This window comes from Magallana gigas, chromosome 7 (genome assembly GCF_963853765.1).
Source record: "Magallana gigas chromosome 7, xbMagGiga1.1, whole genome shotgun sequence".
Classification (NCBI taxonomy): Eukaryota; Metazoa; Mollusca; class Bivalvia; order Ostreida; family Ostreidae; genus Magallana; species Magallana gigas.
In genome coordinates this window covers 52,459,533-52,476,788 of record NC_088859.1, presented here as the reverse complement: position 1 = coordinate 52,476,788, position 17,256 = coordinate 52,459,533, and the positions used below count along the sequence as shown (strand labels likewise).

The following is a 17,256-nucleotide window of genomic DNA, read 5'->3' as shown; positions in this document are numbered from 1 at the left end:
ATATGCAAATATTACAAATCTTATTAAGTTTGATAAAAACATGTATTATTTCGAACTTATAGTAAAAATAATATAAAATACAAAATGAATAAAATGAAAAGATATATGAAATGCAAATGTTTAATTTAAGATTATAATCTATCTAAAGCCGAGGTCTTGTTGTTCCCAAAAATTTAAAAGCCCTTGCGATTGATTTCTTAGTATCCATTCTAGCGTACGTGAAAACAAGAGGTCCAGGGGCCACATCGCTCACCTGAACAAAAATAGCCATAACTCTGAATAATGAGCATAATAGTATCGAATTCAAAATATCTCGACAATAATGTACAGTATATCTAACACAAAAAGTTAAAAAATATGTCGATTTATTCATTTTTATCAACATATTACGAAACCCCTATTGTTTTTTTATAGAGTTTTCTTTATTCCTATTTAAAAACCCCATCTTTTTTTGGCGCCACTTTTCTTCAAGAAATCATGATCAAACTTCTATCTGTACTTTTACACAAGTTTAAGCTTTTATCTGTCTGCTTTTTAGAAGATTTGTAAAGCTTTTGCTCTATATATTCCCAGGTAAAAACTTAACCCCCCCCCCCGGCCATTGTTGCCCCATCATACCGGGGGATCGTGATTTGAACAAACTTGAATCTACACTACCTCAGGATGCTCCTACACAAATTTGAGCTTTTCTGGCCTAATGGTTTTTGAGAAGAACTTTTTAAAATTCCAATGTTAAACTTCACCCCTGCCCCCGGAGACCATAATTTGACCAAACTTGAATCTACAATAATCGAGGATGCTTATACAGAAATTTGTGCTTTTCTTGCCAAAAAGATTCTGAGAATAAGATTTTCAAAAATTTTCTATATATATATTTCTATGTAAAACTTGACCCCACTCCATTGTGGCCCCCACCCTACCCCCGGGGACCATGATTTGAACAAACATGAATCAACCTGAGAATGCCTCTACACAAAATTGAGCATGTCTGGCATAATACATTTAGAAAAAAAAAGATTTTTAAAGATTTTCCCTATAAATTCCTCTATAAACTCGACCTCCCATTGTGGCCTCAACCTACTCCTGGGGAACATGGTTTAAACAAACTTAAATCTGCAATGCTCGAAGATGCTTCTACACAAATTTGAGCTTTCCTTGCCAAATAGTTTTTGAGAAGATGATTTTTATATTCCTTTGTAAAATTTGACCCCTCCATTGTATCCCCTCCCTACCCCCGGGGAACATCATTTGAACAATCTTGAACCTACACTAACTGAGGATGCTTCTACACAAATTTTAGCATGTCTGGCATATTAGTTTTTGAGAAAAAGATTTTTGAAGATTTTCTCTATATATTGATATATAAAACGTACTCCGCCCATTGTGGTCCAACCCTACCTCCGGGGATCATTATTTAAACAAACTTGAATTCTTGCATAATAGTTTGTGAGAAGGAGATTTTTTTCTATATATATTCTTATGTAAAACTTGATCCACCCATAGTTGCCCACCCTAACCCCTGGGAATTTGATTTGAACAAACTTGAATCTTTACTACCTGGGGATGCTTCCACACGAATTTGAGCTTTTCTAGACAAATTACTTTGAGAAGAAGATTTCCGAAAAAACCTGTCCAAAACAATTTCAAAAGTTCTAATTTTGTTCCTCTTTCAAAAAGGGCGTGGTCTCTCGTTTGAACAAACACAAATCCCCTTCACCCAGTCATGCTTTTTACCAAGTTTGGTTAAAATCGGTCCAGTGGTTTTGGAGAAGAAGACGAAAATGTGAAAAGTTTACAATGACGACGACAACAACGACATCGACCGACAACGGACAAATCTTGATCAGAAAAGCTCACTTGAGCCTTCGGCCAAGGTGGGCTAGAACAGTTTAGTAAAAAAGGCTATTCAAACAGTATTTAGAAGAAAAAAATCCTTATCCTAGATTTTAGTCTTTTAGAGATAATTTTATAGAAAATGTACCTTTTGTTACATACAAAAAACCCCAGTATTATTTACGTGATAAAGAACTCTTGTGAAAAATGGTGACCTTTCATTTAAAGCATCTGTTTTTCAATACATGTAAGATAACTTTTTCAGGTAAATACATACACGTTTTAAGTGCATTTAAAAAGTTCGAATTTGTTTTCTCTACATACCCATCTTTTAATTAACTTGAGAATAAGGCAATATAATTTTTTTACCTTTAAAATTTACAAAATATTGTTCTAAAATGATAAAAATAGTAATGTTTTTGATGCTCATGTGGCGCGAATACTATAAGTCAATACAAGTTAATCTTTTTTAAAAATATGTGGGAAATTGATTTTTGAACCATTGGTTTAATTTTTTGAATCGATTCATTATTAATAGGAAGGCACCGTGGTGCAGTGGAATTGTGTTTGGGGGGGGGGGTCAATTCAGATTGGTGATTCTGGAGTGTACTTCACATCGGCAATGGCATAACTCATAAACTGTGCTTTAATTATTCTGTAATTACTGTAGTTTTAATTATGAGGTGAAAAATTAAAAATCAGTAAAACCAATGGTACTGTTTTGTAGCAATTGTATCTTTTCGAGCCTTTTCGGCAAGGTCGGAAATTATAGGTTGTTTTCCGAGCTTTACGGAAAGATCCAGGAAGGTAGTTTACAAAAGTTAGCTATTTATTATAATTTTAGAAACAACTGACCTCTAACGTCTTGGCATTAAATAAGACCTAAGTTACTTTACTGTTTAGCATTTTTGTACAAGTTAGACAACAAAAAACAAAACTTTAGATCATATGTAGATGACACAACGAAATTGAAATGGTACACTCCAAGAATGCCCTGCTGTGAAGTCGAGCATGCGTATTCCAGTAAAAAAGAACTAACGTAGTTGCTAGCAAAAAGCTCCGTTCTTGACTATTTATCTCTGGGATTCATGACACTAAGTTTTATGCAGTTACGTACTCGGTAATGTTTACAAAATAGTTATATAGTCAAAAGTCATTAGTGAAAAAATGTTAATTAAACTTTGACGGTGGGGTAGGATAATTCTACCCTAAGCCTTAAGTCAATATTGGCATATTACAAGATAAATGCCCTCTAGTGAGAGACATTAAAACATATTACGGCTTTTTCAAAGGCTCTTCATACACGTTTGTATCAAGATAACTTGTTATATCACAGTAATCGGATTCAGGCTGTCCATCATATCCAGCATTGACAGTAGTAGTGTACACATTCATATTTGCATTTGGCAGGGCATTTTGAATAGGACTTCTGTAATAAAACAAAGAAGATTATAGTTAAATGAACTACATGAAACAACAGGAAAGCAATAATATCCAACAATATAGCTGTATTTATTCATTTCGGCGGTTAATTCAGATATGTGAGAGAAATACAATTTAAAGTAAATTTCTCTGAAATCATAGAGAAGTTATTTACTTTAATGACAATTTTGGTTCTTCGGTCTTAAATCGTGTGAATATTTTTTTTATAATGATTAATAAACTTGATCGCTTTTTATGGATTGAAAAATATTTTATAGCCACTGAAATAAAAACATAGGTTTCTCATTGAAAAAAAAAATTAAATTGTTATACAGAATTGTTTAATTTTTTATTTTTTTTAGTTTATTTCACATGAGGTCATTTCCGTGTTTGATTTATGGGTTGTTATAAATTGATTGAAAACATTTTGTCAAAAACTTAAATGGTACTTTAATGTAAGAGGGCCAATTAAAAAAAATATCGACTTTTGCCATAGTGTATTTACATATGATCACAAAATTTGGTAAACATATTTTAGCAATAATTTCAATCAATTTGATAAAACTAATTTTAAAATATTCCTGTGTATCTAAAATAACTGTATATGAAAACTGCATAAATGTGGTTACGGTAAAATGCTGTGTCATGTAAACAATAAACCATATAATGTCAAAAGTAATGTTTCTTAAACTGGATCTACAACTAAATGATATTGATACCAAATTGGGTATTGTCATGATATTCTATGAACCAAACTATGACAGGAAATATTACTTTGTTGAACGGAAATCAGTAAGTAAAGACATCCTCATTAATATAAACTTTACTAACAAAGATATCGCCGGACGTTACAGGGCAACAAGAAGAAAGAAATTGGGATGTTGATTTGGACGTTACCGTGCTTTGTACTGACAAAAGATGTTTTTAAACAACAAACTTCTTCATAAAATGGTATGAAAATTCACATATCAAGAAAGAAATGTTGGTGGATAAATAAATGTGTGAGTTATCACTATCATGAAAATTATATGACAGCAACGTTGTCCATGTATTTTTTTTATTGAATCAAATCTACGTTATTCTGTGGATAACTGATTTCTGCTAAATCTTGTAGATGCCAAATATAATACATTTACAGTGAATATCTGAATTTCTTGAATTCACTATCGATTTATTGCTTTTGACTTTTGCACGTGAATGATACAACCTTAAAAGAAAGATCTACATGTAAATATCTTTTATTTTAAATTTTGCAGATTTTTAATTTGTTTTTGAGAACATATTTAAACAACTTTGAACTTTGCTATCTTAAGTCATTTACTTTAAGACATTGAAATGAATAAAAGACTACATTTTCAAATGCAGAACTTTTGTTGGTATACTAGAATATCCAGCAACTATATACACTATAAAGCATATTCTTTGATGTTTTGAAGATGCTTTCACACAAGTCTCAGCTTTTCTGGCCGATCGGTTTCTAAAAAGAATTTTAAAGATTGATCTTTATACATTTCTATGTAAAAATTTGACCCTTTATTGTGACCCAAACCTACCCCTGAGGATTTCGATTTGAACAAACTTGAATCTACACTACCTGAGGATGCTTCCACACGTTTCAGCTTTTCTGGCTGATAAGTTTCAGAGAAGAAGTTTTTAAAGATTTACACTATATATTCCTTTGTAAATATTTGATCCCCCCCCCATTGTTCCCCCACCCTACCCCGGGGATCTGGATTTGAACAAACTTGAATCTACACTAACCGAGGATGCTTCCATACAAGTTACAGCTTTTCTGACTAAATGAGAATATTTTGAAAAATATCAACAAATTTCCATTTTTTAAAAACTATCTCCCCTTAAAGGAAGGTATGGTCCTTCATTTCAACAAACTTGAATTCCCCTCACCTAAGGATAACTTGTGCCAAGTTGGTTGAAATCAGCCCAGTAGTTCTGGAGAAGAAGTCAAAAAGGTAAAATGTTTACGGACGGACAGGCGGACAGACAGACGGACGCCGGACAAAAAGTGATCAGAAAAGCTCACTTGAGCTTTCAGCTAAGGTAAGCTAAAAAAAGGCGTATCCATGAAATTACATTTTCACTTATACGCAAAAAACCTACAATCCACGAAATTTGACCCCCATGAATTTAATAGATTTCACAGTATTTAAATTCTAAGGCATATTTGATGTTAAACTTGTCGACCATCCAGCCTACATAGATAACATTTGCCCGTGTGTTCTTATAAAAGAGTATACCGATCCTGAGCTGGGTTGTCTCGTCTCTTCTTGACGAAAAACACTCCAATGACAACCATGACAACAACAACGACTCCTGCTATTGAGATTCCGGTGTATATATACGTCATGTCCTTCTTGCTGGCCTCAGGGGGAGTGTATCTCTCTGATAATATGTTAAGCAGAATGAAAAAAGTGTTATCATATCAAAATGTGAGAACCGGAATGTTTAAAGTTTTGACTAAATTAATCTAATAACATCATGAATCATTTTTGTAAAAATAAAATTATTACTGGAGAAAAATTACCAGGTTTATCTTCTGGACTACACATAACAGCAGTATCCCTGTCCCAGACACCCGACGAGAGACAGACAACGTGAGTTGTGTTCACTGAGGTGCCACCATTACAGATTATGTCACATTTCTCTCCAACTGAACCCAGACATGTAGGCGATAAAGTTGCATTTTCTACGTCCAAGGGGCATTTTGTCGCTGGAAGTAAACATACACTTATAAATTTGCAATGCGATGGCCAACGGATGCATGGAGGAAGCTGTAGATAGATATGGAAGAAGCTGTAAATAGATAGAATTATAGATAGAATTATAGATAGATAGATAGATAGATAGATATATAGATAGATAGATAGATAGATAGATAGATAGATGATAGAGTGAACTATTTAAAAATAAATAATTGATAGGAGCTCTGTTTAAGTCCTTAAAAAATGACGAATGTATATATATATATATATATATATATATATATATATATATATATATATATATATTGATTTTACTATCTTGCGCATGCGCATTATATTCACGCTAACTCGCGGGAGGTTCTGTAGTTTATGTTTCCACAATATCACATTTGCATGGATAAACTCAGAAACTATATTACAAATATGTGTTAATCTTCATTAAAAATTTGTCATATATTTTGTTCATCAAAGGAAATACGGGATATAGATCTAACCTTAACTCAGTGCATTTAATATGAAAAATTCCGAGAGTTTCGAATGTAAATTCGAAGCGAGTAAAAAACGTTGGTGAAAAGTGTTGAATTCTTCATTAATATTAATCAAATTTTTGGATGAAAGTTAATTTCACAGCCTAAAAATGGTTTGTTATAAATAATGTGACTGTTATTTTCAAGGTAGCTTCATTAATTTTCTCCAAAATCGTTTCGTAGCGATTCTGCAAATTTTTTTTGCTACATTACGGGTGTATGAGAGGCATTTTAACTGTAAAGAAAGCTTGTCCCGAGACACAGTAAGATTATTCTTACTAAGCAGAGTGTAGTGAAATTAATAGCATTATTGTATGCTTAAGGCTTCTAAGGCTTGGTTATTTAGATGTTAACAATAGGGTGTGTCAGTGTATCTATTTTGTAAATGTCCGATATCATATGCAATGTCAACTCGTGCACGCACGGGTCAAAGTCTAGTATATATATATATAGAGAGAGAGAGAGAGAGAGAGAGAGAGAGAGAGAGAGAGAGAGAGAGAGCGTTCGTTTATTGTCTTATTGTTTTATAAAGCTGAAAATTAAAGAAAATTACAGAAGCTTAATCAATTATTTCACATTTCACAAGTTAATATTCATTAATATTCATCGGTACATGAATTTGAAGATTCTTGAAAATAATTACCAGGTTTATCTGCTGGACTACACATAACAGCAGTATCCCTGTCCCAGACACCCGACGAGAGACAGACAACGTGAGTTGTGTTCACTGAAGTGCCACCATTACAGATTACGTCACATTTCTCTCCAATTGTACCCCGACATGTAGGCGATAAAGTGGCATTATCAACGTCCAAGGGGCATTTTGTCACTGGAAATTTATATTCACATGAAATTATTAATACAGGGCAGTTTTGCTTTGTTTATAAAATATCATGGTTGTTATCATTTTAATTACATTTGATTAGCGATTTCTCCTACTAAGAAATATGTTTACTCATGGTTCGAGATTTCGCTTATGTTAAATATCGCAAAACTTATTGCATCGTTTTGCATTTCTAATGGCTGTATTATAATTTGTATAATTTCAAATTACTGGCTGACACGCAATAGGAAAAAAATCTAAAAAATATATAAAACCTCTTTTAGTTAGCATATATAAACATAGGTAATAACAGACTACAAAGCTCACCAAGAGGAGGCATCACCTTTATGAGACATCACCTTTATGAGACCACCTTTATCATATTATATGAAAATCATACTTTATGATCTTGGATATTCATGGATTCTGTTTTGACACAATATCGTATATCATCAGTCGAAAAATTGTACGATAATCATATGTTCATTTTATAAGATACAATGTTTATCTATACAATAATATAAAATACAATATTGCATCCTATCATACTTACAATATATATCATATCATACAATGAAATACCATAATAAATAATGAGAAGTTATGATATTGTAACACATGATATGACATTGTATTGTGTTAAACATTATTTTATCATAATATAAAATACTATACATAACAATATCATGAAAGAATATCATATCATAAAATATAAAAAAAATTGATACAATATCATATCGTATCAAATAACATTTTACAATATAACATGATATAATATTGTATCATATTTAACAAAAGTGTGTCATTTCATACAATACTTTATCATAGGAATCTTGTCATATCATTTAACAACAAACACATCTATAAAGCAGGTTTGAGTAAGGAAGGATATTTTTTTAGCATCCTTGATAATGGAGATTAGGCTCTTCATCTGAAGCTATCTCTTCGAATAATTTATAGTATAGTTTAATCAACTATGCAAACTATTATCCATAAAACATGTGACCTGTTCAAAAATCTAAACGGCATCCAGCATCCGAAACCTATAGCTCAGATTCCGCATTCAAGCCTATCAGGTGCGTCAGTATCATTAGACACACCATCCATGCAAGTTTGGTGAAGTTAGGACCAGTAGTAACTTTGATTCTCGCTTGTGGTGTCAAAGGGCACCTGCACCAAAAAATTTAACCTCCTCCAGCATCTGAAATTCAGGAGTCAGATTCAGCATATAAGTCTTTCAAGTCCATAAGTAGGTCCAGGTGCATCATACATGCAAGTTTGGTGAAGATAGGACAAGTTATAACTTAGATACAGGACCTGCAACAAAAATTTTAAACAGGTCCGAACGCCGACGCCCGGGGTATAGCATAAGATTCCCCTGACTTCATCCCGGTGAGCTAAATACAAATTTATCATAGGCGATGTTTGATTTTAATATTAAGTTAATACAAACAATATAAGTATTCAAAGGGTACCTGTAGTGCCGGTCATTTTTTGACATGATAGAGATCTATGTATAAAAAACATCCTTCTGAAAATTTTACTGCGATGGCATAAGTACTGTTCGAGATATTTGGGGAAAACCCGTTTTCTTACCTGGACGATTTTTAAATCAAGCCGATTTGGCGCGAGATGAATTGTGACGTCACGGGGTCAACGCTGCTTTATGAGAAACAAGAAAATCGTACGAAAACTGTTCGTTTCCTTTCAATGTTTTATCGATTTATGAACCGTTGTTTCTAGATCTGTATTTTTATTTCCTTATCAACCCTTGATGACTAAATGTACTGTTGTTTGAGTTTTAACCCGTATTTATCGAACAAAAATACCGAATTCAGAAAATTGCTTGCTTCATGAATTTAGTCAAATACATGTATGAAACACACTTTGCATATATATTCTATAAATTCACAGTCTATGTAGCAAAATGACAATCAATCAAAGCACTATTGTTATAAGAAACATATATTCGTATTTCTTTAGTAAGTCCAAGATGGCTGCATCATGAAGTCTGTCTCGTATTCTTAAAAAAACGATAATGGAATTTTTATTTTACACTTATTTACATCCTTTGTCAAAATTTCCAAGTTCATTCAGATTTCATTATGATTAGGCGTCAGTTTTACAATTTAAATAGACAATAGCGTTTGGAAAAAAGTTGCACTTTATAAGATAATTAATAAAGACCAAATAGATGATCAACGTACTAACTACTTCTGAAATAATTACTTGATTACATTAAAAAACAATTTGAATTGCTGAATTGAAATTTTGTCATTTTAAAGTGATAAAAAAGTAACAAATAAGGCAATCATTTTAAACATTAGTAACTTTTTGATAGTCTAATGCATGAATATTTAAGCAGTGATTGACGGACTAGACACTTGTATTAGCTTATGAACGCCTGATTTTACACAGTCTGATTTATTTTTCTGTTTTATCTTATAATCATTGAATAGCTAATTATACACAAATCAATTTACCAGTCTAGAGGTGTGAAACCCCCATTGTTCACCAGACCCGTGTATCATGTGTATACATACCCCAAATACACATGTGTCTGGAGAGTAACTTTGTTAGTTTACCTGTTACCTGTGTCATTGTCTGGGATAAATCGTGTGTTAAGAAATATTGTTATACTTTCATGTTAAATACTGAAATCTGATTGGTTAAGACGCAGTTAATAATATTTACTATTACCCTCAGCGTTAGCAACGCACTTGGCAACGGGTAACATTAAAAAATGTTACATGCGCGAAAATTATGCGCGTACGGTTCGCTGTAGAATTCACGTTATTCCTATTTAAAAGCAGTAAAATTTTCTTAAAAATTTTAAAAAAGACATTCAGTATAACAAAATAAATAGTGCCTGTTTGGGAGGATAACAGTTGAAATTGACACCCCTCGAAAACCATTGTCAACCTCCGCTTCGCGTCGGTTGACAATGGTTTTCTCGGGGTGTCAATTTCAACTGTTACCCTCCCAAACAGGCACTATTTATATATTATGTAATTAAAAGACAAATATTTACATTCCACATATTTTTTGCATGTAAAGTGTATGAAAAGCTACTGCAGTTATAAGACTGTAACACACACAGGGTACTCAAAGGTTAGAATGACTAGTTTTATTATGACGTCACAAATGTTGAACGCTGTAAAATGCAACGTCACAAGCGAGAATCAAAGTTCACGCTTGTGGCCGTTACAGGGGCTCTTCCATTAATTTGAACTTACCCTTAGGTTAAACAGAAATGTTGACATTTAAATCACATTTGCAGACAAGGTAAGAAGTTTAAAAAAATGTAAATATAAGCATTAAATCATTATTTTTTGAAAGATATAGTCTCATAACTGCAGCGGTGCGTGCATACAAATTTTCATAACGTGCTAGCGCGCGTTATTCAATTTGTATGCACACACCGCTGCAGTTATGAGACTATATCTTTCAAAAAATAATGATTCAATGCTTTTAAAAATAATGAACATAAATCTGCCCACGTAAGTGTTTTATGATATCGTAATCATTGGCAAAAAGGCGACGAGAATAGAAAATTTTGAATCCTTTAAAAAGAAATCTGACTGTAAAAAATAATTACACGGATACAAATTTCTAAACATCAGACCTTTATCAACCATTTTGTTAGTAAAATTGAATTTTTTTTGTAAAGCTTTGAAAGGAATTTTCCCTCCTGTTGACTTCATAACGTTACCTCCGCCGAAGCCTCGTTATCGCCTAATTTTTTTCTCTTGATTAGAATTCATAGAGCGGGTAAAAAAAGTCACTTTGAAGCGGCGTAACTCCATTATTTTTGCATCGATTTCGAAGCGAATATTAACATTAACTTCTGGTAAATAAATTCTATGACAAAAGTTTCACATACACTTGACTGCAGGTACCCTTTAAATAAATAGTTGGTAATACTCGATTAACGATTGGCAGGATTTAGAAAATCGACGGTGGAAATTCAAAATAAATTAAATTCAAACTTTGGTACTTTTTTTTTTAAAGTATATATAGCTAGTACAAATAGCCATATTTCACAGTATCCCACAATGTAAATTGTTTTATGTTTTGTGATCAAGATACAGATCTTTCAATACACATTTAGAGGTCACTAGCATGAAAAAAAAGTCATTGACCTAGTTATTTGAAAGTAAAAAAAAAGACCTGCTATTTTAATAGTAGGTCCACAATGTACAATTAGTGGTTTTATTTGGTTCAGCAAGTGGGATGTTTGTACCCCTGAGGAAACGTAATTCTTAAAGACAACCATATCCTTTTGCTTAAAATAAATTTACAACATGTTTATACATGCCATGTATACTTCTCTTCTTCAAAGGACTATATATGGTTTGGCCGTCATTTTACTGTTATTCTTTGTTTTCTTGGTACAGGTATACATTTGAAGTTTTTCATAACTTCCATTTTGATTTAACTATCCACAGTTAAAAAATATGACATCATGAAGTTAACCTTTTCCCGACATTTTTGCATTTTTAGCATAAAACGTCTTGTTTTGAAGCAGTTTTTCTTTCAGAAACTATTGAGCGATTGCTTGAATTGAAAACCAAAGTATTTTCACCAAAGTTGTATCTATCCAGGACTTATAAGTGACAAACACTTCGTTCTTGTTCAAAGCGTCGTTCTATATTTCCCAGTCGAAAAAAGATTAGAAAAATGTCAAATTTTGACTGATTTTGATTAAATTATAAAAATAGCGTCACTTCTGACGTCATATTCTGCTAGTGAATGCAAATAAATCAAATACATAGGCCAAAAATATAATTTATATCTACTGTTCTGAAAAATAACGCAACAATTAAATGTACCTGAAACAGTTTAAATAATTGCGAATTATGGGGGCCAAATTTGACTTATATCTTATATAGTTCTTTGCTTTTCCTACTTACCAATACACAGTGTATCAATGGATGGAAACCATTTTCCTGTGGAATCACAGAAAGCTGTGTTGTTGGCAACCGGTTGATATCCAGCTTTACATTTGAAATCACACGCCAGTCCTGGGTAGGGGGCGCAATCGACAAAGTTCAAATGCTGTAGCTGAGTTGGACATCGAAATACTAACAGCAAACATGAAAAAAAAGAAAAATCGTTTACAAGTATTTTTTACAATGTTATCATTAAAAATATCAAACAATGAGTGTTAGAATTACAACAAACCCCCTTGACAAGTTAGTTGATCTGATTGTAGATTAACGTTGTCTTGACAACCACATGTCCTTCCAGTTGAAGTTGGGAAACAAAAGGTACTGCATAATCCATTTTTAGTTGAACAACTTGAACTTACTATGTAAGAAAATTAACACAAACATAACGAAGTAATATGTTTATTTGCCTTTTTGACATCAAGACATTATTTGATTCTGATATCTATCTAATTTACCGTCACGAAGATCATCCGCGTATATGTCTAGGGTGTCTAGTCGTCCAAGCTCTGGATGATTGGGCATGAAATCAACTTTCAATCCAGTGTTTTTGTCTATTTTAGTGACGCGTCTGAAACATAGAAAATGTAAACCTTACTGTTTACAGTGCACTAATGATATCCCAATGTCACTTTACAACACTTTTCTGATCCTATAAACGATATCTGTTTTAAAAAGAAAAAGACGTTTAATCGTATGTCTAAAACTCACTGTCGGTTCCAGGCAGTGTAGAAGAGATACTGTCCAAGGTTTATTATATCCCTAATATAAGCATTACTATCAGTCGCCAGAACCTGGCGATTTCCACCATTGAGGTCAGAGGATTCGATGCGATCTTTAAGCCAATCTCCCCAATACAATCGGTTTGCTACAACAGTTGACAGACGAGGGCTATTCATTAAATAGTAATACATGTACCTTGCTGTGAAAGGAAAATTTGTGTACTCTTTTTTTTTAAATTTTATTCACGTTCCTCCAAAGTAATCATCCTTATCTTCAACACACTTATTAAGTCTGTTTTTCCAACTTTGAAATGCCCCTCTGTATTTCAAGAGACGCATACCCCTCAGACACTGAAATCCGCTGAACCTATTGCAGATCGGGAGTAAAAACAATGTTCAGGTTTTTTTAAGGAAATAAAAAAGTAACAATTTGTGTGTATGTTCATTCGATGGAATTTTTCTGAAACATTCGTTCTTAAGTATAATATATATCGTTGCGACGAACAAACGTCAAAAAATGACTTAACCCCCTCCCCAATGATTCCTGGACGAGTTCGTTCAAAACATCGACGATCTCATCTTTTTGGTGATAGGTAAAGCATGACTTTGCGCTATAATGTTACATTCATAATTATTACGCGCTGATATAGTGGACGAATCCAAAATAGGATCAATCCTATAAAAGAATATACAGGAGCTTGAAATAAACTATTCCTATTTTGTGAAACCTTTGCTTGGAAATGACAGATTTGCAATCTAAATATAACAAATAATATTTAAAAATTTACTTGTTTTCAACTTTCATGCTTACAATATACTTTGATTATTTTCTGAAAAACTAAAATGATTTACTTTTTAATAATATACGTGTGCTTAAATTATTACTTCTTGAATCTGTTGTTTCCTTTTATGAATTTATGTGGAGCAGCGAAAATAAATAAATCCTTAATCGGGTTAATGTTTTCTTTACAACACGTGTATATAAACAATCCACGTGTATAAACACTCCACGTGTATAAACAATCTATGTTAAACCAACGCTTGGGTATATTTATTCATTTACTGTCTACAAGCTTATCTTTTAAAAAGATTGGTGAGCTAGCGCCTTGGCCATTCTAAAACATAGAAGCAGATTTCTAAAACATTGGTTTGAATTCATGAATCGATTAATTAACAATAAGAAGGCACAGTGGTGTACTGGAACTGTGCTGGAGTGGGGTCTCAATTTAGAATTGTGAATCTAGAGTGGGCTTCACGTCGGCAATGGCATAGCTCATTGACTGTGCCTTAATCATTATGTTTCAATTTCGAGGTGAAAATTTTCAAGAACCATTGGTACTGTTGTGTAGCAATCGTATCTTCTCGGGCCTTTCCGACAAGCTCGGAATACATATCCGAGGTTGTTTTCCGAGCTTGAATGAATTTAAGATAAAGCTAGCCATTTATTATTAAATATTTAAAATAACTTTTTATTACAAGACCTAAGCTATTATTACTTTTTTGACATTTTCAATAAAACACAAAACTTCATGTGATGATGATATAAAACGAAATTCAAATGGTACAGTTTATCTACAGTAGTACAGTATTCCCAGAATCCCCTACTATGGAGTCGAGCATGCGTATTCCAGTGAAAAAGACTAACGTAGTTGCTAGCGCTCGAGAGCGCTAGCAATAACATGAATTGGTCAAACTCACACCTGACTAGGATTTGACTTAGTCAATGTCCGATCCCGACCTATTTAAAACCAACCCTTGTTGGTTCAAGATTTATACATGTACATGAAATTTATTTGTCTACTTCATATAAATATACATTTTTCAAAACTATTGTTATTACAATGATTACATGTCCAATTTTACTTTTTCGCTCCAAATCACACCTCTATAGACCCTCTTACAATCAACCGGTATATTATTTATACAATGATAAATGTTCTTAGATGTATATAAGGTAATATTAAGTATTTAATCCTCACATTACCTTTCACTGAACAAAGTTCAAACATTTTTTCAATGATTGCTAGACTTGTATATACGTTACTTTTTTTTTAAAAAAGTTGGTTGTATTCGGTTTTCTTGCTGGAATTGAGTCCCTTCTAAGAGAGGGGGTGTTTTACTTAGTTGACTTTGTTTTATTATGTGTGCCTCTGTACCTGATCATTGTTGTATTTGCCCGATCGTATATCTGTTTTCATAGACCAATTACATAATGCCTGTAAGTAACACCCTACACAGAATCATGACAGGTCTATACTACGACAAGTCACAAACCATAAAACATTGTCCTCTGGATCTATTGACAAAATATTGATGGTAAATTTACTTGTAACATATGGAACAAATGCCTTAACCATTATTGTATTGATCATTTTTAATAACTTTTTGACTAAACTCAGTAGAAGTGCCGTAAATAAGATTAATTGTACAAATTTTACCCAACATAGGAACGATATTAAGTATCTCAATCATTCAATAACTACGTATCCCACTGTATTTATATGTACATTAACTTCTTTGTATTTGCTATGGATTTTATTTATGCACACTATAACTTCAGATGATTCGGTAGATAGCATTCCTAATTCACTTGACTTAATATTAGAGAACTCAATATCAATTGCTCACCTTAATGTTCAAAGCATAAACAATAAGCTCGATATTATACAAGCCGAACTTGGCGGATTCGATATTATAACTTTAAACGAAACATGGTTAGATAAAAACACTTCATCCCAAGACATACTACTTCAAGGCTTCCAAGAACCATTCAGGCGTGACAGGGAGGAAAATAGATACGGTGGCGTTATTATCTATGCAAAAAATCATATTTCATGCAAACGCAGACAAGATTTAGAAGTTCAACAAATAGAATGCATTTGGCTAGAGTGTTTTATATACAAAATAAAATTTCTTATAGGAACTTTTTACCGACCACCCAACTCAGAGTCTAGTAAATAGGAGTATATAGCTTACTCGATGGAAAAAGCCAAAGACACGAATATCAATAATATAATCATCACTGGGGACTTTAACTGCAATTTAAACAATACACGCGATTTAAAATTAGTTGATATCATATGGGATCAGGGTATGTCTCAACTTATATCTGAATGCACGCATTTTACTGAAAATTCCGCAACCCTACTGGACCTATTGGTTGTTAATAATAAAGACGTCATTGAATTCTCATGTGTTGGAGATAATATTCTTTCGAGCAATATAAGATACCATTGTCCAATCTTTTGTGTACTAAAACTACCGAAATCCCATACAAGAACATATAAGAGAAAAATTTGGTCCTTTTCAAATACCGATTTCCAAGATTATCAATTCCTTATAAAGAATCAAGACTGGGATAGTCTGCACAGTAATGATATTGACCAAAATTGTGACAGTATTACAAACTGCATTATTAACTCAGCCACAAAAACAATTCTAAATAAAATAATTATTACCTTACGCCCCAATGATCCGCCATGGATGCATAATAATATTAGGAAATCTATTAGAGCTAGAAAATGTCTTCATTTTATTGCTAAAACAACAAATTTTCCCTATGACTGGGCAAAATATAGAAAAATAAGAAATGTCTGTGTAAATGAAATAAGGAATGCAAAACAAACATATTACGATAAGATTTCGAACATATTAAATACGGGTAACTTAAGGAAGGAGTCTTCTCATTATCAAACATACTTCTTATAATAAGAAATTCATGAAATTTTGACACAGTCAAACGGATCATATTACCAAATAATTCTATCAGTTTTATCAAATTTGACCTTTTCGTTTTTGCATAAAGGTCAGGTCAAGGTCACTACCTTTTTCCTCAACGTAAAGGATGATAAAGATAAGTGTAGCTCTTTGTAGTTCTTGAGACATTTGTTTAAGATTTGAATATTCTATTCTTCAATGAAATGATAGAATATCAGAATGTCTATCAGCTTATACTAATAATTTGGAATAAATATTTATACTAAAATTGATATTGCTTAGCCCGCATTTCCTCTAATTTTCTTAAATTTTGAAGAAATTTTTACAATTTTTTTATGCTTCAAATAATAAAATATTTCCGATTTTTATGTAAAATGAAGACTTTAAAAAAAGATATAAATTGACAGAAAAGCTAATATATTGACCGTTTAATAAGAGAGAAAAACTGATTTTTTCCACAAAAATCAGTGTTATCAGTATAGAATGGGCGCTTTAAAAAGCCTAAAAAAATGTAGTTTGATAGGAAAATCATATTTTAAAAAC

General features: G+C 32.5%; 1 protein-coding gene across 4 annotated transcripts in view; it reads right to left on the bottom strand.

Moving 5' to 3' along the window:
• Nucleotides 1–461: 461 nt before the first annotated feature.
• The window catches only part of LOC117684968 (low-density lipoprotein receptor-related protein 4), a 52,070-nt gene continuing 35,275 nt past the window's right edge, over nucleotides 462–17,256 (bottom strand). The window contains exons 15-22 of one of the 4 annotated variants that reach the window (XM_066066523.1): nucleotides 12,986–13,142; nucleotides 12,733–12,845; nucleotides 12,510–12,635; nucleotides 12,239–12,409; nucleotides 7,146–7,331; nucleotides 5,798–5,983; nucleotides 5,511–5,655; nucleotides 462–3,262 (exon numbers count right to left, since the gene is read on the bottom strand). In XM_066066523.1, coding sequence (XP_065922595.1) covers nucleotides 3,109–3,262; nucleotides 5,511–5,655; nucleotides 5,798–5,983; nucleotides 7,146–7,331; nucleotides 12,239–12,409; nucleotides 12,510–12,635; nucleotides 12,733–12,845; nucleotides 12,986–13,142 — 1,238 coding nt within the window. In that variant the 3' untranslated portion in view covers nucleotides 462–3,108. The remainder of the gene's footprint in view (nucleotides 3,263–5,510; nucleotides 5,656–5,797; nucleotides 5,984–7,145; nucleotides 7,332–12,238; nucleotides 12,410–12,509; nucleotides 12,636–12,732; nucleotides 12,846–12,985; nucleotides 13,143–17,256) is intronic. The other 3 variants (XM_066066525.1, XM_066066526.1, XM_066066524.1) reach the window with 3 other exon arrangements.